We start from the raw sequence: 22,588 nt of genomic DNA on the forward strand, positions 1-22,588 counted from the left end.
CTTCTGTTTGTTTTCGGAATCTAAAATACAAGAAAATGATGCATGTCTTTGTTATTTATATTAAGAAACTCATCTGAGTTATAGAATAACACAAGTGATCTGTTTCACTATCACTTTATTAGTCAGACCGATTAGTTATACAAAATGTAAATATAAGGCCACTATATAATTTATATATATAAGTGTGTATATTTATATTTAAAACCCAGGAAGGCTAGAAATGTACTGATGATGGTGCATCTGTGAAGAATGCGCTCTTCACGTCACTTGTTGTGAACTTTGTGAGTGTTTTGTGAAACTGCAGTGGCTATATTCATCCTTATCACTTTTTGTTGGGCTAATGAGTCAATGTGAAGGAATGTATTGCAAAGTAAAGGCAGGAAATGTGACAGCTTTGGAGAGGAAAAGTCTGACTGCTCAGGAAACGTGCTGCTTCCAAGAGCAGGGCTTTGACCTGGGAAACATTTGCGACCACATACTGTGCTCACCCCGGTTTAAACTGGCATCTAATCTTTAATTGAGGCCTTTATGTTCCTTTATGTGTTGAGGCCTTTCCACTGTATGCAGGTGGTGAGGGTGTGACTGTCTGCTGCCTCTGAAACCCAGTCATTAACCTACAGTGAGTCACGGCAGACAGTAAACATTGGTTAACAGGTGTAATCATGATGCATGTCAGCAGTTACAGCAGTCCTCACTCCTCTCACCTCAAACTCATGATATTCATGAATTCCAGTTCATCGGCTAACGGTTTGATTTAAATCCCTTGTGCTTAATTGGTCTGTTCACATCCAGCTGGAGGAAGGCCTGACACTCCCATTGGCTGGGAGTCTGCGACCTCCTCCCCCCTCTCAGTTGCTCAAGTGGGACAGGAGAGGGGAAGCCCTAACAATGGACTGGTCCATGAAAAAAAGAAATAAAGGGAAGACCACAGCTTTCTGTGGCAGGAATTTAGGAGCTTGGTGACCCTTCCTCCTGTTTGTGCAGTTAAAGTGTATCAGAGGAAGAAGTAAGCTGATGACGTCGACCAGCTGGCCTCAACTTAATGTTAAAAACACAAAGCTGACAAAGCTTTAGCATGCTGATTAGTCATTTAATGGAGAAGTTGACTAAGATGTAATCAGCGTCATATCCGTAACTCTTTGTTTCAGTTTATTTTTAGCTCCATGTTAGCCCACATGGAGAAAACCAGGAAAATTTATGACTACCTAATAAATTAGTTATTAAAATTGTTGATTTTTTTTTCTGTTGATTTATTCATTCTGGTTTAAGCTTCTAAATGGAAAGATTTGCTGCTTATATACCAATATTTTTGTGGCTTCATGGTGTAGTCGTTTACACATTTACTCAACAATTGAAAGATCCCGAGACCCAAATCCCTCTGGGATTGTGTAAGGAAAGGCATCTGGTGTAAAAGAAATGTGCCAGATCAAATATGTGGCAACTCCTTATTAACAAGGCAGCAACTGAAAGTAACTTCTTCTTATTCTTAGTTGAATTTCTTTGAGTTTTGGATTGTTGGACATGTCAGAAAAAGAGAAAACACAGCAGCTTGACTTTATAACCCTTTTTCTGGGATTCACAGACAAAATCAATTACTCGGATAACACATCCTTTTCAAAGAATGTGGTGTAGATCCACACCCGAATGCAACGAGCTCTTTCTTTCCTCCACCTCACCAATTTTTCTGGAATTAAGCCCGGTAGTTTTTGCGTAATCCCGCTGACATACAGACAGACAAATAAAAGCCCAGCAGTGATGACATTCCTCTACCTTGGGTCTCCCTTCTGGGGGAAGAATAGTTATTCGCAGTCCTAACTGTTGCCTGGAAATAGGGAAACTTGATGTCTTTTCAGAAGAATGCTGTAGAGGTGCTCATTTGAGATAAATGTCTAAACACAGTGTGTATTCTCCTCTTACTGGCCCTGGGGAGATGCAGGCTGGTGGACTTGGTTTTGTTTTGATTTCCTGTCTTCTGGGACATGTTTAGAGTTGAGTTCCTGCCCCACCTAGAGCTAATATGACTACCAGAAAATCCCCATCAGACTGCTCCACCCCCCTCCTATGATGACAACCCCCTGCCTCTCCCTAGATCTCCCCAGCCCCCCACGCACACTGGAATTTAACCTTCCTGACCCCAGCACCGAGCAATAGCGGACCCCCACGCACTTAATCTCTGTTCCTTTCTTTCTTTTGTTTTTGATATGATGATAATGACAGTTTCTCCGAAATACAGAGTCATCATCAGTCATCTGTACAGATAAAGATGAGATGCAGCTGCTGCTCTGCTCATAAAGTTGCCACTTGCATCATTTTACTGTTTTCAAACTTTTCTTGTCTAGACTCACCTGCCAGTTTATCACCTTCCGCTAGTTGTGCAATCTTTTCCTTCACCTGAAGTTTGATGACAGAGAGCAAATTATTACAGGGTCGGCTTCAGAGCATGTGAAATGGACAGGCAGCTGACGTGCAGTGTCCACAAAACACAGGTTATAAACTGAAATTCGCAGTAAGATGCATTATATGTGTATTTAAAAGAGTGCTACAGGAGGCAATAAACTCATCCTCTGAAAACCTAGACAGGCTACACAGTTTAAGGATAGACAAGCTAATTCATTATTCATCATGATTCATCCATCCATCCATCTTTTTCAGCCAATTAAGGCTTACAAGAAGGTGGGACCCTATCCCAGCTCCAATGGGGCGAGGGGTGCGATTGCCAGTTTATCACAGGACTAGCGCAGAGACAGACCATTTGCACTCCCACTCACATTAAAATGGAGAGATTGTTGTCTCCGGGAGTTTAGCTGATTTGATTTAGAGCGGCAGGGTATGGTGGGTGTGTTCCAGTTAAAGAACACGGAGGCAGCTTCCAGGTTTGGGAGATTTATTCAGCTGTGGTCTGTAGTAACGATACATAAAGCAACTATCAGTACAGCACACATAAAACATTCAACATGCCCAGACATTATTCTAGCACAGAGGTAGCACAAGGAACTGTATTCAACACTCACATCTATAACAACTTCAATAATTACACCAGATTTATAATTAGCATTAACTAGCTTAGTAGCTTACATAGCATATTAGCGTATTAGCATAGTCACGAGGGAACAAATACATACAATAGCATCTGACATACACAACATCATGTAAGCAGAACCCACCTTCTGGCATTCACACACAGCAATAAACCAAAACCCACGAAATGCTGATGCGAGGACACAAGGAGCAATGCTGGCTATCAGCAGCTACAAAGACAGACTAGCAGCACACGGCACAGAGTGGTGCATTCAAGGAGCATCAGCATAGATATGGTGAGTTCAATGACGTAGGACATATCAATTTCCACAGTGCAAACACTATATTAACAAACCACAACACTTCAACCAAGCAAATAACGTGTAAACAGTGGGCTTTCTAACACAGCCGCCCCCGACTGTCTGCACAGACAGTCGAATCCAAGGTAGAAAGGCCACTCAGGTACGTGGATCCTTATCATCTTCAAGCATAGGGAGTGAGACCAAACGGGCTACTGGTCGAATATACGTTCGATCTTTGACCTTAACGGCAGCAGTCCGGATGCGTCCATCAGCTCCAGGGTAAGTAGTCGTTACCTTACCAACAGGCCATAAAGCTCTTGGGAGCTGAGGATCAACTATGAGCACCACTCGGTCCGGTTTGAGGCACTCCGCCTCCTTCTGCCACTTCTGTCTCTCTTGCAGGTTAGGCAGGTAATGACGGATGAATCGGGACCAGAAATGGTCGACAAGAACTTGACTATGTCTCCATCTGCGACTCCCGATAAGGTTACTGGGATCGTAAACCACTTGAGGGAGTGATGCATCATAGCGTCCCATCAGCAGGATGTTAGGTGTGATGGGGTCTGGATCTGCTATGTCTGATGAGACGTAGCCGAGAGGTTTAGCATTTACGATGCCTTCCACTTCCACAAGGACCGTACGAAGGACAGTTTCAGGGACTGTCTGCTCCTTGAGTACGACCTTAAGAGCAGTTTTCACGGACCTGACCTCTCTCTCCCAGGCGCCACCGAAGTGAGGAGCACTGGGGGGGTTGAAACGGAAAGCAATCTGCTGCTCTGCCAAACGCTCCTTCAACTGAGGCGCCATGGTCTCAAAGGCCTCATGGAGCTCTCGAGCTCCACCGACAAAATTTGTCCCGTTGTCACACAGGAGCTCAAAAGGTTTGCCTCTTCTGGCAATAAAGCGCCTTAACGACATCAGAAAGGAGTCAGTGTCAAGACTCTCGAGAAGGTCTAGATGCACACAACGGGTCGTCATGCACTTGAAGACTATGCCCCAACGCTTCTCTGTTCGACGTCCAATTTTCACAGTAAAGGGTCCAAAACAATCAACTCCAGTCGAGTAAAAGGGTGGTTTATACAGACGCAGACGAGCTGGTGGCAGATCTGCCATCTTTGGGATGGAAGGATTGGCACGCCAAGCCTGACACTGCCTGCAGTCTCTCTGATACCGTCTGACTGCTTCCCTCCCCCGGAGGATCCAGAACCGGCGACGTAGTTCAGCCAACACTCTTTCTGGTCCAGGATGGAGGAGGGTCTCATCAAAATCCTGGATGATGAGCTTAGTCAGAGGATGTTTTGGGTCTAGTATGATCGGGTGGATGGTGTCTAGCTCCAGCTGCTCAACTCTTCGTAACCTTCCTCCAACTCTGATGAGTTCCGCATCCTTATCATATTCGGGTGATAAGGAGTTCAAACGGCTGTTGGTTGGCAATGGTCTGCCAGACCTGAGTGCCTTAGCCTCATCTGGGAATGACTCTGACTGGGCCTTCATCAGGAGGAGTTTCTCGGCTTTGATGTAATCATCTGCTTCACTGTGCGAGCTTGAGTTTGGGTCAGCCGCCCCATGTAGGGACCGCGCTGTTGTCTTCATGAGATCCTTCCAGGTAGAGAACATGCTGATTTCAGGAAGTTGAGGGCAGGAGTTAACCCTAACCTGTCCACAGAAATATGATTTCTTCAGCTCACCATCCTCTGGCTCTGGATATGCTGGTGGGCTGGTCGGCCAATGCTCCTCGGATCGACGTAAAAACTCAGGGCCTTGGTGCCACGGGTGTGGTCGTGACAGCTCCTTCAAGGTCTTGCCCCGGGTAATGTCATCAGCAGGGTTATTCGCGCTATCCACATATCTCCAGGTACTCCCATCTGTAAGACTCTGGATCTCTGCCACCCGTGTGCCCACAAAAACTTTATAGCTGCAAGATTCTGACTTGATCCAGTGGAGAACGGTAGTAGAGTCCGACCAGAGAATAACCCTTCGAATGAGCAGCGTGAGCTCAGCTTGAAGGAGACCAGCTAGTTGTGCACCAGTGAGAGCGGCACTTAGCTCCAATCGTGGCATGGACAACTGTTTCTTTGGAGCCACTCGGGATCTAGCCATTACAAAGGCAACATAGACTTCCTTCTGAGCAGTTTCTGTCCGCAGGTAAGCGACAGACCCATATGCTCTCTCGGAAGCGTCGCAAAAGATGTGAAGATCTCTGTTCGAAGCAGACAAATCAGCAGATGCTGGTGCATAACATCTGGGGATTTCCATTTGGATAAGATCAGGAATCTCCCTTTCCCAGGCAAGCCATCTGTCACGAAGGCTAGGTGGCTGGATCGGGTCGTCCCAGCCGAGCTGCTCCTTCCAAAGATCCTGTACCAGAATCTTGGCCCGTGTGGTGAACGGTACTATATAACCTAGCGGATCATACTGACACGCAAGTGTTTTGTAGACGTTCCTCAGTGTGGGTTCGGTTCTCTCCCCCAGTCGATGTCTGTATTTGAAGGAGTCACGAAGGCAATCCCATGTCAATCCCAGAGTTGGCTCCCAAAGGTCCGTGCTAGACTGAGAGAGCCATAGGTCACTACTCTCAGATCTGACATTGGATGGAAGATGTTCAATGACAGCAGGGATGTTGCTGGCCCATTGACGTATCTCAAACCCCCCGGTCTGGAGCAGCTGGCGCAGACTGTCGACTAGGGCCTTAGCTTCCTCTTGGGAGTGAGTGCTGCGGAGGCAGTTATCCACGTAGAACGACTGCTCTACACAATCGACGAGGTCATGATTGGACCTACAAGTGTCCCGGACGTGCTGCTGCAGTGCATAGATGGCACAGCATGGACTGCATGTAGTGCCAAATGGTAGCACTTGCCATTCATAGATCTTCGGCTCTTCATTCCTCTTCATGTCCCGCCAGAGGAAGCGCAGCACTGGTTTGTCTGCTGGCAAAAGGCGTATCTGGTGGAACATACCTTTGATGTCGCCACTCACAGCAACTGGATACTGTCGAAACCGAAGAAGAACTCCTAGCAAAGATGGACCTAGGGCAGGTCCAGGGAGGAGAATAGAGTTGAGGGACTTCCCTTCGTACTGGAAAGAGCAGTTAAAGACGATCCTGTCCTTGTCATTGTGTCGCACCATGTGGTGAGGTATAAACCAGGATTCTGCAGTGGTTCTAGCTATCTCATGTGGCACCACAGCTACATAGCCCAACTTCTCTAGCTTCTGAATCTCCTGACAATATACTTCAGCGCGTTGTGGGTCTTTGACAAGTCTCCTCTCTGTACTGCGCAGACTTGGCAAAACTGCTTCCATAGGAGCTTGAAGCGTGGCGGAGTTGGCGCGACGAAGCAGTGGTGTGGCATACCTCTGTGTCCCATCGACCGTGACCCTGGTGGTGGATGTCTGGAGTGGGTTCAGAGCTTGCTGATCTTGCTTCGATCGGGTTACCTGCTTCTCGCTCACATAAGGCAGCGTATCAATCTGCCAGAGACGCTCAACATTCCTGAAAAGCTCACTGGTTGGCACAACGGTTGTTGTGAACAGGCACTTCTGCTCAGTTGCAGGAGTTTGGTCGATACTGATGGGACCTTGGAGCGACCAACCAAGCTTGGTGTGGACAGCGATGGGTCCCCCTGTCGGGCCCAGATGAACTGGTTCTGTAGGTGCCAGGAGATGAGGCATGTCAGAGCCGATAAGCAGCAGAGGTTGAACATGGTCTACCAAAGGTAGAGGTAAGTCACGCAGGTGTTTATAGCGGCGTTGGAGAATCCTCACCGGATAGGAATGTTCTGAGAGACCAAGAGCATCGGCGGTGAATGCCTTTAGTATATGATACTTCTCCCCAGGTTTGTAGGGGGAAGACACTTGGAAGGAGACTGAGGCGCCACGAAGCTGCACTACCTCTTGGTGGACAGTGCGCAGGGTGAGTGTCTCAGGCTCTGGGGTGAGGTTTAAGCGTCGAACAGCTTGTGGTAAAATGATGCTTCGTTCTGAGCCATCATCAAGTATTGCATGAGTCTCCAATGTTTGGTCCCTGTTGCACAGCAAGACCTTTACAACCTTCAGCATCACCTTGGGGGAACGGTTTGGCCTATCCAAGTACACTGTTGTAGTCGGAGCAGTCATCATGAGCACACTCTTCTGGATCTGCTGGGCCGCATCATGCAGTACAGTCAGGTGTTGCTCTCTGCAGGTATTACAAGGTCGTTTGAGGGTGCAAACCTCCGGCTGGTGAGTTCTTCCACATTTCCAGCACCGCTGTTCATCAGTTAACCACCTCACCATCTGATCGGTGGTCAGTTTCTTAAACTCTACACAAGCGTTCAGGAAATACTCCTTATTCTCGCAGCGGGGACAGTATGGTTTTGGTCTGGATGAGGACTTTGGTCGGAAAGAACTCCCTTCTGCGCCGGGGTTTTCCCGGGAAGTCAGGAAGAAGGCTGTAGATTTCTCCTTTGGTTTATTGGGAAGACGCTGGTCTTTCTTTGTTGGCTTATAAGCTTCAGGACTATAGAGTGAAGCAGCTCTACCTGCGATGCGCTTCGCTTGGGATTTCATCTGCAGCCAGGAACTCAGATCAGGCAGGGTATAGGTTTGGTCAGTACCTGTCTGAAGAATGCCTTGGTTCAAGCAATGCTCTACAAACCCATCGCGATAACTGGGTGGCATCTTACTCAGTAGCCGGTCGACATGAGACCCACATCTTAGCTCAAAGCCGTTCTGGCCCTCCAGTGTCCTAAGCATCCCTACTAGGGATTGGATAGACAAGGCAAATGCGTCAAAGGCTTCTGCATCGCCGAATTTGATAGCTGGAGCATTCAGAATTGTGCTCAATTCACTTTGGACGAGCTGACGGGGTTGCCCATACTTGTCCTGCAGGGCGTGCATGGCCATGGTGTACGGCGTTGGGTCGTGCATGTATGCCTTAGCTAGCTGGATTGCACTAGGTAGCCGTAGGTGCCCAAGCAGCACTTGATATTTATACTGCTCATTCAGGTGTGGATGACTGTTCAAAAGGTTGTCAAGAGCCATTTTTAATAAGGCAAAGTCACTTTCACGGCCACTCTCAAAGGAGGGAATCATAGGTTTGGGAATGCCATAACCTGTGGCGAGGAAAGGGTACGCATTAGCTGTCGGTAGTTGATGTAGCTCGGACTTAGTCCGGGTGGGAGTGCAAGTTAACTCTGCTTCGGCCGGGTTGGTGCAGGCTGCACGAGCGTACTGCGATGGCTGAACTGAGAATGGAGTAGATGCCTGGTAAGAGATATCAGGTGCAAAGGTAGTAGACCGAGGTCCAGCTGGAACAGTTGGGTGCAGCACTTGGGGCATGCATTGAGAATGCAATCGATGCGAGGCCATGGTTACTGGCGGTGGAGCTACCACGGGCGCTGGAGGCTGGATCACGGTAAGTGCTGAGGGTGGAGCGACTAGCGGTACAGGAGGCTGACCCACGGGACCGACTGACGGTAGAGCTGCATGGGTGCTCGAATTACTATTCTCCAATGGGCATGGTGAGACTCTGGAACCACTGGGTTCTTGCGCTTTCTCTTTAAGGAGAGAAGTAACCATCTTGGCTATCTCCAACTCGTTTACCCTCTTCTTTAGCTGTCGTCGCCTCTCCAGCTGTCTGTTCAACGACTCTTGGGTTCTAATGGCTTCTTCCTGTAGCTGCTGGGCCTCTCTGGCTTGAGCTTGAAGTCGTTGACATTCATATTCGACTTGTTGATCCTCTTCTAGGTGCTGTTGGAATTCCTCAAGTTCCATCTGCTTTACTCGCTCTTCGAGCTGGGCTGTTTCCAGGTCGGATAATGCGTGGGAAGGGAATCTGCCTATCGACGAGCGTGATGCCCTTGTGGACCTGGAGCTGGAGCTCCTCTGGGATGAGCGTGTTTTACCACTATGTGAACACTGGGAAGCAGTAGCCGGTTGCTTGGTTTGAGTTTGTCCCTCAAGAGGGAGTGTTGAAACCTCATAATCGGTTAGGTAAGCAGGTGGCCGTCTCTCTCTCTGCGAAACACGTGGGGGTGCTGAGTCAGCCTGGACATCTGTCTGTTCCATACCTTAATCAGTACTCTAATCCGGCTCGAAGGACCATAAAATGGAGAGATTGTTGTCTCCGGGAGTTTAGCTGATTTGATTTAGAGCGGCAGGGTATGGTGGGTGTGTTCCAGTTAAAGAACACGGAGGCAGCTTCCAGGTTTGGGAGATTTATTCAGCTGTGGTCTGTAGTAACGATACATAAAGCAACTATCAGTACAGCACACATAAAACATTCAACATGCCCAGACATTATTCTAGCACAGAGGTAGCACAAGGAACTGTATTCAACACTCACATCTATAACAACTTCAATAATTACACCAGATTTATAATTAGCATTAACTAGCTTAGTAGCTTACATAGCATATTAGCGTATTAGCATAGTCACGAGGGAACAAATACATACAATAGCATCTGACATACACAACATCATGTAAGCAGAACCCACCTTCTGGCATTCACACACAGCAATAAACCAAAACCCACGAAATGCTGATGCGAGGACACAAGGAGCAATGCTGGCTATCAGCAGCTACAAAGACAGACTAGCAGCACATGGCACAGAGTGGTGCATTCAAGGAGCATCAGCATAGATATGGTGAGTTCAATGACGTAGGACATATCAATTTCCACAGTGCAAACACTATATAAACAAACCACAACACTTCAACCAAGCAAATAACGTGTAAACAGTGGGCTTTCTAACACACATCTTCTTCATGATCTAGTATCCATGATTACAAGCAAACTAGCTTCACGTGCTGATCGTTCCAAAGACACTTCCCAAAGTTTCACTTGCATAGACACATGCACTCCAAAATCAGCACCCTTAGCTGTACTACTTACTGAGATTGCTGCCAAAGCAGGGACTGTTCAGAGAATAATTAACTTGAGCTTGAGCTGCAATAACTGACTAGAAAGAAGTCAGTTGAGGGGGGCAGAGTGACCCCACCCCCAATAACACAAAGGTCACATTATCATTTAACACCAACAAAGCTGCAGCCTTCAAAATGTCCAAGTAGTGGACAGTAAAGCTGTCTAATATAGCTCATTAAGATTTAAAGGTAAGTTTTGTTTAAGACTGTAGTTTAGCTGTAGTTAAAAAGTTAATAATAAAATCGCAACTAAGTAGTGGTGTAAAGCCTAATCAGATCTTTGACTTACTAACCAAGTAAAATTGATGCAAATCAGTTCCGACATTAAACATATTGGCTCCTCTCATTGTTGTTACATAATTTATTGATTAACAAATATGTTAAAGGTTTAATTTTGTTTAAATGGGCCGGATTTTAATGCTTGTAGTGTGTTTTCAGATCTGGCGCTTATATTGGTTGGACTAAAAAATGAGTCTGTAAACTCTGTATTTCATTCTGCAGAATAGGTGGAACTGACTTGCTTAAGTTAGCATCGTGCATATTTACCATTTGCATGACTTAATAGTCAAACTGAACTGATATGTCCATTTTTAGTAGATTAACAAAAGCACCTGTGCTTTATTCTTTTTGCTTGTATGTGTCCATCAGTGTGCGTGTGTGACAGTGTGCATGTCTCAGTGCAGAAGGAAAAGCAGTATGCAATCCTCTTCCAGTCCGTGGTCCTCTCGTGTCAGTACCAGACGTCCTCCGTCCAGCTCCCGGTGGTGCAGTGGTGGTACAAGTCCTACTGTCGAGACCACATGCAGGAGTCCTTCTCCCTTTCGGAGACCCTGGGCATCAAGACCTCAGCGCTGGGACCCAAGTCCCACCTGGAGTGCTCAGACAACACCCGCACAGTTCGGGTAGTGGCATCGTCCCAGGGAGCCTCCATGACGCTGGCTGAGCACTACAAAGGCAGAGACATCAGCATCATAAACAGTAATGTCGCCGCTTTTATCCTCAGTGAAATAAGGTGAAAGACTCTGCAGCTGTTTGATCGTCACACATGAGTCAGAGCTGACGGGGTTTTTTATAAATAAATCTCTTCTGCTTCAGTCCTACAAGAATGGCGGTACCACACAGAGGCCCCCGCCCTCGCGCCCATTCATATGTGGGCTTCTTATCAGGACAAAACACGTCTGCCATTTAAATGTGTCAACAACGCCCTCCTGTTGTCACAAAATCCAATAACAATAAAGGCCAAAGGAAATACATGTAGACCGATAATGACTTTCTTTATGTTTGGCAGTATTTTTTTCATTACTGACATTAAAAACAAACAACTGACTTCAGGACCCTTAACAAATTTTCTTCACATCCAGATAGTTTGTGGTGTTTTGTTAAGAACATGACTTACACTTCCTCGCATTTCAACTGAACATGTTTTTGTCAAGACATGACATTCTCCCTCCCTTTTTTCAGGATTGAGTCCAAACGTGAATTACAACTTTTGGATCTTTAGATGAATTCAGACTTTTTGATTTATAATTCTAACAAAGAGACAAGCATAACCGGGAAAATACTCTCACTTCCCACTGAACAATCAATAGCATGTCATCGATCTTAAAAGAGTTCCAGTTCATAGTCCTCAAATTTTGGGCCACAGTCTTATTGGGTGGCGTCAGTGTTGAATTTTAAAAATGCAGCATTAAAAAGTTTGCTTTGTGAACACGTTGTGCCATTTGACATATTAATATTTGTAAATATGTAGAAATATAATCTTTGTCCTTGTTTTGCAATCTGTGCAGGAGCAGACCTGCGTATTGGGGAGCTGCAGTGGGGCGACAGCGGGGTGTATTTCTGCAAAGTTGTGATTGCTGATGATCTGGAGGGGAAGAACGAGGATCAGGTGGAATTACTGGTGCTCGGTAAGCATGCGAGAAAGTTGACCTATATTTTTCTGTTTGTTTGTTTGTTTGGGAGTTTTTTCCTGCGCGTTGTTGGTAAGGGTTTTAGAAGTGGTCTCTCAATTGTGCTGCATTCCTGAGTGCCCTTACTACGGTTTCCATGGAGACAGCTAAATGGTGTTTCCCTCTTTACATGCCCTCGATCCTCCGTAACGGACTCTATTCTTTAGCCGGTCGCACGCTTTAGAGAGCCGGTGTGGAGCCGTTACATCTCAGGTCAGTTACACAGTATGTCAGGAGGCTCAAAGACTGCAGGGGAGCTTCAGCTGAACAACAGCGAGCGTGTTTGTCTGTGTGGCGTTTGCTCATTGGGGAGTATCACTGGTTAATCATTATACACACCTCCCAAATCTTCACTAAACTGCCAACACTTCAGCTCTAAGATCAGAGAGTCATGACTTACTGTAAATCTTGAAGTAGCATTTTCACTAAGTAAGATTGTTTTTTGTTTAACCCAGACTATAAGATGTTGAACTTGGTAATATGTATTTTTAGACCAAACAAGAACTTGTTAAAGGTCCCCCTCCAAGCATTGATGTATTCAATACAGTTAGATGAAAATATTCCCTTCATATCAGCAAAAGCTGAGCCTTTTGCCTCAATTAGCATTTACAGTGTGGGATATGCAAATTAATTCCTCCCCTTTCCTGCTGTCCCTCCCCTTCCTATCCCTTTACTTTTTCAAGCTTTACTTGGTAGTTCTCACACACAATGCCAAAATATCTGGAGGCTGCTGTTTTGGTGGAGCGTTCAAAGCACTTTAAAAAATCCACAGTAGCTTGTGCTCATGGGACAACAGCTAAGTGCTAACTGCCAACACAAATCATTCAGATGAATTAGTGCTCACTTTTACTGCTTATAGTAACAGTAATGTTAACTTCACTCGTCCTGTCTCTCCGCTCCTTCGCTCTGCATGTGTCTGTTTCACCATCACACACAAGGAGCTAAAAGACAAACACACAGAGTGAAACATAGAGCAGAGGATGGCAGTAGAAGTCGTGCACATGTAGATATGAGGATATTATCGAACAACTAATAATAGCATCCTTCTTTTGTTGGATAAACTTCCCAACTGCGACATCAGAGAGATTAGCCAACTCTTCCTGGTTGATAGGATTGGTTTCTTTGGTCTGTTGCCTATGAACCCTGACTGTGTGAATGAATATATCTGAAGCAACATTCCAGATACCTCGGAACTGGAATACAGGAAGTCGGGAGTGATGTCACTCCTGAGTTAGCAAGTTCCAGAAAAAGCCAGGGAAAACAGGATTGTTAGCTCAGCGTTGATGGGACTGCTCTGACTTTCTGAGGTGAGGAGGTGTTCCAGATTCAAATTCCGACTGGTAACTTTGGAATTCCAACTTCTGACTTATACAGGAACACAGCATGGTGCTTTGATGTTGCTGTTGCGCTGCACTTCCAGGATCAAAAAGTCTACTTGGTTGTTTGTTTTGCTTGTGATATGAAATAAATATGACTAAAACACTTAAAAAAATAACTGATGGTGTGATCTGTTAGTTACTCAAACTGGTTTTCTCCCTTTAAGTTAGGCCAGCCTGATGCTTATGAAGTCTGCTCATTCATGTAGCCCTCTTTAGTTTAGCACTAATCTGATTACAGTCTTCTCCCAGGAGAGAAGAAGGGGCTTAAACGTGTGAGAATAACAAGACTCATTTGGCTTTAGTGCTGAACTTCTTAGCTTGTGCATGTTGTAATTTTGAAGTTAGAATTAGAAAGTGTGTAAAACATTTTCTGTGCCAAACTGGTTGTTTTTAAAAGTTTCTGGTACTTATATTCAACTTTCTTCACCAGCGTTACTACTAAACTGCTACTTGGCTCTAACTCCATATTTAGGCTACAGTTCAAATATGAAAGCACATGATCAAAAAAACATTCTTTGCGTGTTCTTTTGCTCACCAGCACCTTGAACGCTGATAACATTTACTCAGTTCTCTTTCACACTCACTCCCCTTCCCTCCCTTTTGCCTTGCAAAATCTTCTCATGCACTCCTCCATTTCTTACTCGTCGACCTCCCCTCCCTCTCTGAGCTGCACAGCTCCTCAGCTCTCTCAGGTTACGGATGGTATGCAGTCAAGTGAGGCAGGGCCAAGGTAGCAAGGCTGTTTTTTTCCCCACTCCTTAATAAGCGCTTACTCAGCACACTCTGCAGCCTCAGTACCAGGGGTTGTTTAGTCTACCAATGTTGCCATGTCAGACAGTAACCAGTCTTTACTGTAATCAGTGTTTTCAGACCTCATAATAAGCACATTAAAAACATCTGTAGCTGACTCCTGCACACCTGTTGCTGATCCCTTTCTGTATTCAGCGAGTAATTTCCTTGAATTTTTGTTCTGATTTTGACCTTTATGTCATACATATTGAGCACAACAGGCACATTGTTTCACAGCAGCGCGACTTGCATGACCTTGTTTTGACGAGCTTGCGCGGTAAATTGTTGTCCTGGTGTCGTCAGTGTCCCAGTTTCCAAACCTCCCTGTCTGTCGCCTCTCACGTCTCAATTGCTTGCATGTGTTTGGGTGTCTGCATGCATGTAAAACGATTAACAGCATTCAGTTAACAGTGTGCAGTTTTAATGTTAACGCTGAGGCACGTTGACTGTGCATGGCATCAAAGAAAAAGGCTTTAATAGTTTTTTTTAAGTTTTACTTTATTTTATTTAGCTTTTTTGTGTGTTTAGTTCCCTCTGTGTTTCCCTATCTGTTGTCTTGATGCATGCTCAATCATCCAGGTAAGTAAATCCCAAAAGGTTGATTCTGTTCATCTGGACGCAGCGTTTTCAGTGGGAGAAACGTTTCCTCACTCATCCAAGTGACTTCTTCAGTCTCAGCTGACTTCAGGTTTCCCCAACCTTATAAACAGTACATTTGCACAATAACTGAGCCTTGTTTCAGTTATTGTGCAAATTTACTGTTATTGTGCAGATGAAGAGAATCAACCTTTTGGGATCCCTATCTGTTGCTCCCTCTGTCTCATCTTTCTGGTTAGTGCCTTTGCCCTCCTGTGCTCCCTTTCATCTGACATCTTGTTAGTGTTAGTTTTTGTGTTGCAGTGTAATTGTCTCTTGTTTTTTTTCCTGATTTCTTTGAAGGTTGGTTTTCTTTCATGTCAGGTTTTACTGGCTCCTTTGTGATTGTCCTGATTGTCTTTACCCGTGTCTTGTTCCAATCAGCCCCCAGTGTATAAATAGTCCTGTCTTCCTTTGTCCTTTGTATTTGCTATAATCACCTTTTAGACTCTGTGTTGGTGTTTGGCAGTTTCTCTTAGTTTAGCCTCCTTGTTGCCTTTTCTATTTTGTGTTTCCTTTAGTCTCAGTTCAACTATACCTATTAATTTGCCAGCAGCTAATACAGGCTTGCTTTTTGTTAGTCTACCTCTTGCTGTCTGGCACGTGGGTCATATTGTAGTTCAAGAGATCAGAGAGGGATCTCTGGGAACAATGAATTTTATGTTATTATTGGGGGTGCAACGATACACAGAATTCACGGTTCAGTTTGTTTCGATACTTTGGTGTCACGGTTCGATATTTTTTCGATACAAAAAAAATTTTCATGTCAAGTTATTAAAATTATAAATATTTCTTTTAACTCAAAAGTACAGTTTTTAAATTAAATGTTGCTGAAACAACAAAATAACAAAAAAAATGTATCTGATGGAGAAATCAGTCATATGTGGAAAAGAGAGTTTATTACAGATATATGGCTCTTTCCTAAATAAAAGCTATTTTGTCGACAGCAATAAAAGTAGCGATTGCCCTCTCTATCTCTTTCATGTTCTAACGGCTGTCTAATTGACTCGGGTAAAGTTTGTAGCATGCGTGCTTGTTGTTGTTTTTGTCTGCTTCCACTTGTCTTTGCACTAGCGTGATGTCGGCGTAAATGTGCAGTCATATTCGTTGTGTTCCGACCGATGTAATTGAGCATTGTGTGGCACATCCGACATACTGTTGTACTTTTGTCCACGACGCGCTTAAGTAGGGTCATACTTCACATGAAAACCAAAATAGTTCCAAACTCCAGATCTGAATGACGGTGGAGGAGGTTCAATTTCGGGTACCGTTGAGGCAGTTGCCATGCTAACTTGAGTGAATGCATATGGGCAGCGCTCAGTGGATCTGCGCTCGACAGTGCAGCCTAGGCGGAGTAATCGAACGCAGATCCACTGAGCCCTCAACACAGACGGCATCGTCAGAAGAAAAGTTGACCAAATAAATTAAAAATTTTGTATCGTTCAATACATATGCGTACCGAAAGCACTGTATCGAACGGTTCAATACAGATACATGTATTGTTGCACCCGTAGTTATTATCTATATAAAACATCCTGGTGGTACAAATGGGAAGTAACTGGACCTCCAGATCAAAAAGGGTCAAACTTTTGGGATGTGAACATGTGAACCACATGTCACGGGAGTCCATCTAATAGATATTTCAGTTTGTCACAGACAGCATGGTCAACAACAAACGTCTTCATTGATAAGTTTGATGTTTTCTAGATGCAGACCCATTTTTTCATACTTAAACTTTCATTCCCCAAATAGTGCATGACCATTAATCATCTGCCTTCTGCCAAATTTGCTAATTTGCCTGACCTTTTGACTCCTGCTTCCCGCTTCCTCTGCCAGCCTTCACCTGTCCTCTCCCTCTCTCTGCAGGCAGGACAGGTGAGCAGCAAGATCTACTCCCTGAGTTTGATTTGGAGATTATGCCAGGTACGGTCCCTCCGCTGCATGTCTGTCTCTCTGCCTGGCATTTTCCAGCTTTTCTATTGCCTCCTGATGTTTCTAATTCCAACTGACCAGATAAAACTCTCTTTGACTAACAAATGTACATTCACTTGTTAGAAATTTGACTGAATAAACATGACAGCCTTGTAGCTGGAGCTTCTACACAGTTAGTTAGTGAAGCTACATGAAGCCAAATTCACAGAGTTGTAGTTGTTATTGTTTACCTCCAGTTATGATTTCAAATTTCACAGGGGAAATGTGTTGTTAGTGAGTGGATTTTGACTCTTGGCACACCCTGAGGAAGTCTGTTGTTATGGTTTGGATGGTTCAAAGATGTGAGAACGGATAAAAGTAACTCTGATTTCCTTTGATGTCCCCTAAAGTTTCCTGTTTGTAGGGGTCTGTTGTCCGGGTACATCAGTGGAGGAGAGCGCCAAACATCAGCTTTTTTTTAATAAAAAAATCAGGGACTGGGTTTATTTTTTTGTCCAAAATCTTTGTCAGTTATAACATTTCAGCAATTCAAATGCTGAGATCTGAAATAAACAAAGACATTTCAAAAAAGACTTTGAACTTCGGAGAACAATTTTCAGCCCTTTAGCTGAATTTATTCACTCAGCTTCATTTTTTTTCTTTAACGTAACGTTAGTGATATTGAGCTTTTGTCACAAACTGCACAAATCCTTTTGAGTTTGGCCCAGTCTGACTTATTTTAATGGTTGTGGCCATATTTCAGTTGCATCTAGTTACCACTAGTCAAAGGAGCTTGCAAAGAAAAGCGTCTGGACTTCTTTAAGTTACTTGAAGACGTTTCACCTCTCATCCGAGAAGCTTCTTCAGTTCTAAGGTCAAATGGTGGAGAGTCCCAGATATAAACCTAGTGGGAGTATCCCCCCACAGAGGGACAAAAAGACCCCCTGATGATCCTCTAATCGCCTGAGCCAAGGTGTGAAACTGGGTGTGGGTCCCAATCAGCCAGAGTTTCGGGTGTGTTCATTGTGAAACCTGGCCCCACCTTATCATGCGAATTCCTGAGGTCAGATGGCCCAGGATGTGAGTGGGCGTTAAGGCGTCTGGGAAGGGATCTCAAAACTGGATTATAGATGGCAGAGAGTTGGTATCGTAAACCCCCGCCTCTGTTCAAAGATGGTCGCTCACAGTGGACATAGATGGCTTCTTTCACGTCTTCAAGTAACTTAAAGAAGTCCAGACGCTTTTCTTTGCAAGCTCCTTTGACTACGATGACCTGGATGACTGAGAACCTTCACAGACCTAGTTACCACTAGATATGACTGTTATGTGAAAATCTTGGTTTTGCTGACCTCCACTGGTTGAACTTCTCACTTTGGTGTAGTGATGTTAAATCACTGTTCAGAGTGTTTAATCATTGACTGTTACCTTTTTTTTGTATGTATGTAAATCAGAATGGGCGTTTGTGGGATCCGTAGTCCTGGGCAGCATCTTGCTCCTGCTGTTGTTGGGGATCTGCTGGTGCCAGTGCTGTCCTCACTCCTGCTGCTGCTACGTCCGCTGCTGCTGCTGCCCTGACACCTGCTGCTGCCCACGACACCGTGAGTAACACAAACAACCCAATGACTGTCCTGCATCCTCTTTAAAAAAATGAATGTCCTTTTTTTAATTGAATATCCCCGTTCTTTAACATCAACAATGAAAGTGTGTTGTTTATGCAGTGTATGAAGCGGGGAAGATGGCAAAGAGCAGACAGCCTGCTGCTCAGGTCCCTGTGTATCCCTATTACATTCCTGGTATACCTACTGTGGTCCCTGTGGCCTCTTCCTCTTACACGGACACAAAGATCAACTCGATCCCCTCAGTGGAGAATAACCTGTCTGGAGGTGAGTGGTAGAGGAAGAATTCAAATGGTTCCTGAAAGATGAGAATTATTTTGTAATTTTACAGGTAAAATTTCAAAATAAGTTATAGGCCGCCTGTATGCAATATATATTTAATATTTGCATATGGTAGTTACGTGTTGTTTATTGTGCTCATAGTTTATTGATGGATTTTAAAATTCTAATTTCACCTTTGTGATTTGTAATAAAATAATCAAAATTATTAAAACCCCAAAACCGATTAAATACTTTGTCAAATCTTACTACTATTATTGTTATTATTCAAAAAATAGATGAAAATGAACAACTTAACTGATTTCTTTGGAAATGACTTCTTTGCTGGTACTGTTGGAGGATGGGGTCAAAATGACTGCGATCGGCGGTTCTAGTGTTGAAAGTTCAATAACTGTTTTTAACGCTTTTGGAGAGGCAAAAACAATATTGACGAGCTCAGTATTCACTCTTCTTTATCACTGCTTTTGAGCTCTAAAACCTTCTCTGAGGACTATTTGAACAAGTGGTGTAATTAACGTTATTTATAGTCTTACATAGAAACGTCAGTGACAGCTGCTTTTTTCTCTTCATCAAACACTGACACGACTAACCTTCATTTCATCCATCATCTCTCATCCTTGTCTCTACAATGAAAAGTCTGAATGTCTGAAATGTCTGAAGAAATGTTCTTCTCTTTTTCCTTTTTTTGAATTTAATCCATTATTAACACGTAAGCTTGTTTTGTCTCGTATACTTTGCACACTCAAGAGTGTTTGTGTGCGTCCTTGCATGGTTTTGTTTTTCTCAATCTATCTATAGGTGTGTGTGTGTGTTGACATTCACAGTGCGCAGTGGTTACCGGCTCAAAGCCAGTCCAGCCCAGGACTCAATAAAAGTTCTGTACTACATAGAGAAGGAGCTGGCTCAGTTTCCGCGCAGCAAGATGGCAGAATTCAAATGTAAGCCTGCACAGATTAGGCTAGTTTCTTTAATCTGTGTGGCAGTGTGTGTGTTTATATGTATGTACGTGTTTTATGTGCATGGTTTGTGGGAATTAAATCTTACTAGTTGCCGTCTATTCCTTCCATATTTGAAAAAAACAACATCTGTCCCTTTTTTCTCATTCACAAATTGCAAGGTTAACTTGTGGAGTCATGCTTTTTCATGAGTTTGAAAACACACAGTCATGTGAAAATATGTGAAGAATATCTTCTTTTCTAAGCTTTGTCAAGTCAGAGTTGTCTGTGTCTCTTTTTCTTCCTTGCTAAATCACCATGGTAACATATACTGAATATATAGTCTGGTTCGAACCAGGTTATGTTCAGAGTTTTGGCTTAAAATTGTCATTTTAACGGATTCTTTTATTTTGCTGCATGGTTCAAGTGGAATAAAGACTCTTCTGGGGAAATATGTAATTTGTTAAGCCGTACTTAACAGATGAGTTAAGTAGTCATTATCTGATAATGTCTCTGTCTGGAGTAAGTGACACTCACAGGGATTGTTTTGTGTAGGAGTGAGTTTTATGATCTGTGAAACGCCCCTTTTTATGGGAGTGCACACAGAGGCGTTACAGAGAAATCCACCATCATGATACCTGTTATCTCCAACATGGGGTTTAGGTAAAGCCAAAAAAAAAAAAGCCTGTCTGTGTAGAATTTCCTTTGTAATATTCCCATCATTGTCACTGCAACCAAGTGAAAAATCACCACCTCTCTACCAGAGTGCTTCACAGCTGCTATGAGGTGTTTGTGCTGATATATGTTGATTTGCTTTTCTCCAAACGTGACGCTTTAAAGCCAGACAACTCCGCTTTGGTTCCATCTGTCATAAAGGCTGTATGACGCAGGCAGGATTGAAAAGCCAAAATGCAGACTCTCAAGCAGGACTGAGCTCAAAACTCAGCTGTATTGCTGGAAATACAAAGGACATGAAACCAAACTGGGAGAAACTAGAAACTAAACTGACAGGCAGAACACGCAGCATTGAGGGAGATCACAACACTGGACAGAGGGAGACACAGACAATATATACACACAAGAGGGAATCAGGGCGAAGAGGAAACACCTGGGGAACACAGCTAGACCTAATCTAATTGACGAGACGGGACAAAACTGAAGATGTTGCAGACAATACTGGAGACTATCAAAGTAAAACAGGAAGTACGAGAAACACACACTATGATGCAGACTGACTAGGTACAGGGAACAGAGGGAGTGAGACACACATTGAGCGAGGGAGATGTAAACACAAATGACAGAAACAGACTCACACGCGAGACACAGCGATGAGACAAACACGCAAGATGACCCTCAAAGATAAGAAACCAAAACCTGGAAATACAAGTAAACATGAACATAAATGAATAAAACTCAAGACTAAATCTGTATAAACTTGAACTTAAATCATCATTATAAAGGAAAGAATAAAAAAAGTCCAAAAACAATCAAAAGGCTGGGTAAAGACCCAGTACCATGGCATCATGTGTACAAAGAACATTGTTCTAAAAGTCTAGAGGTTTATTTAGAAGCAATTTTCCAAACCTTTCCAAAAGAATATTGCTTTTAGAGAGAAGATGCTTGTACCTGGCAGTCCTTCCAAGCATGTCATACATACTACAGTCTGGACTTCTAACGTTTAACATGCTAACTGGGGCCTGTAGAGCATGAGGGCCTGAGCAGTGTGAACTTAGGGTGAATTTGCTGGAAAGGCCACTTGGGAAGATTAAATTTGTAAATAATCGTTCTCACCGTGGAACGATGCACTGTTAATGACTACGGAGGCAGTAAGGGTGTACACATTTTTCTCACAAACTGCTCTGCTTTATGGGTTAGTTTTTTGCTAAATAAATAACAATACAGTGTAATATGTCACGTGTTGTTGTTCATCTGAGGTAATTTTAGAACCTGAGAAGGACCAGATTAGTGTTTTTTTACGTTGTCCTGAAATTTATAACCTTAAAAATCTAAAGAAGGTGTAGATTATTTTTCACAATTGTACAAAATAGATCAGCTGAATCCCACATAGGGGCTGGAAATATGAGCACATCACATCCTAATCTAAAAACCACAGGCCCACCATATCCAAATGATGACGGTGTTAACAATCTGAAAATCACTGAGAGAATTAAAATGGAAGGATATAATTTGAAACACAGTGTGCACAAATACAAGTACTGTGTTTTATACACTTCAGTGGGTAAAAGTGGAGAATATTTGTCAGCAAAATCGAAATCTTTGCGATCTCTTTATGGAGTCTTCTCGAGGAGTGTGTCTATCATTCAGCTTCAAGTACAACAGTTCGTACAGATAATCAAATGTAGTATTTTAAGTTTGTGAGACAGCCTGTGCAGTTTTCATAAACAGATCTACCAAAGCATTTCTGGGAGCAATTAAAAGACATGTATGGAGCATTAATGGCATCACTGTGGAATGTCTAGGACAGCGGTCCCCAACCTTTTTTGCGCCACGGACCGGTTTATGCCCGACAATATTTTCACGGACCGGCCTTTAAGGTGTCGCGGATAAAAACAACAAAATAAAACTAGTACCGGTACCGAAAAAAAGAAAATATATTCATAACACACGTGAAAAGACCCAGGAAAACCGAGTAAACGATAAAAACGATAACAAAATAACGCTGAAAACTGATAAAAACCCTGAAAACTATACATTTCACACCTGAGCCTCAACTCTCGCGGCCCGGTACCAAACAACTCACGGACCGGTACCGGTCCGAGGCCCGGGGGTTGGGGACCGCTGGTCTAGCATACACTGCAGTTCCTGTGTTCATAATAATAATAATAGTAATAACAAAGACAGATCATGCATT

General features: G+C 43.8%; 1 protein-coding gene and 1 long non-coding RNA gene across 5 annotated transcripts in view; one reads left to right on the forward strand and one right to left on the reverse strand.

Moving 5' to 3' along the window:
* The window catches only part of ildr2b (immunoglobulin like domain containing receptor 2b), a 28,558-nt gene that overhangs the window by 581 nt on the left and 5,389 nt on the right, over positions 1 to 22,588 (forward strand). For 2 of the 4 annotated variants that reach the window (XM_084907917.1, XM_084907918.1), the window contains exons 2-6: positions 10,871 to 11,200; positions 12,010 to 12,129; positions 16,842 to 16,898; positions 18,338 to 18,484; positions 18,605 to 18,769. In XM_084907917.1, the coding sequence (XP_084764043.1) occupies positions 10,871 to 11,200; positions 12,010 to 12,129; positions 16,842 to 16,898; positions 18,338 to 18,484; positions 18,605 to 18,769 (819 nt within the window). Of the gene's footprint in view, positions 1 to 10,870; positions 11,201 to 12,009; positions 12,130 to 16,841; positions 16,899 to 18,337; positions 18,485 to 18,604; positions 18,770 to 19,605; positions 19,720 to 22,588 lie in introns of all 4 variants that reach the window. The other 2 variants (XM_084907913.1, XM_084907914.1) reach the window with 2 other exon arrangements.
* On the reverse strand, positions 2,868 to 3,359 carry LOC146370851 (uncharacterized). The gene is made up of 2 exons (XR_014797134.1): positions 3,165 to 3,359; positions 2,868 to 2,899 (listed from the first exon to the last, which is right to left on the reverse strand). It is a non-coding gene; the product is annotated as an uncharacterized LOC146370851 (long non-coding RNA).

This window comes from Perissodus microlepis, chromosome 16 (genome assembly GCF_051167445.1).
Source record: "Perissodus microlepis isolate ML-2025 ecotype Zambia chromosome 16, ASM5116744v1, whole genome shotgun sequence".
NCBI classification, from domain to species: Eukaryota; Metazoa; Chordata; class Actinopteri; order Cichliformes; family Cichlidae; genus Perissodus; species Perissodus microlepis.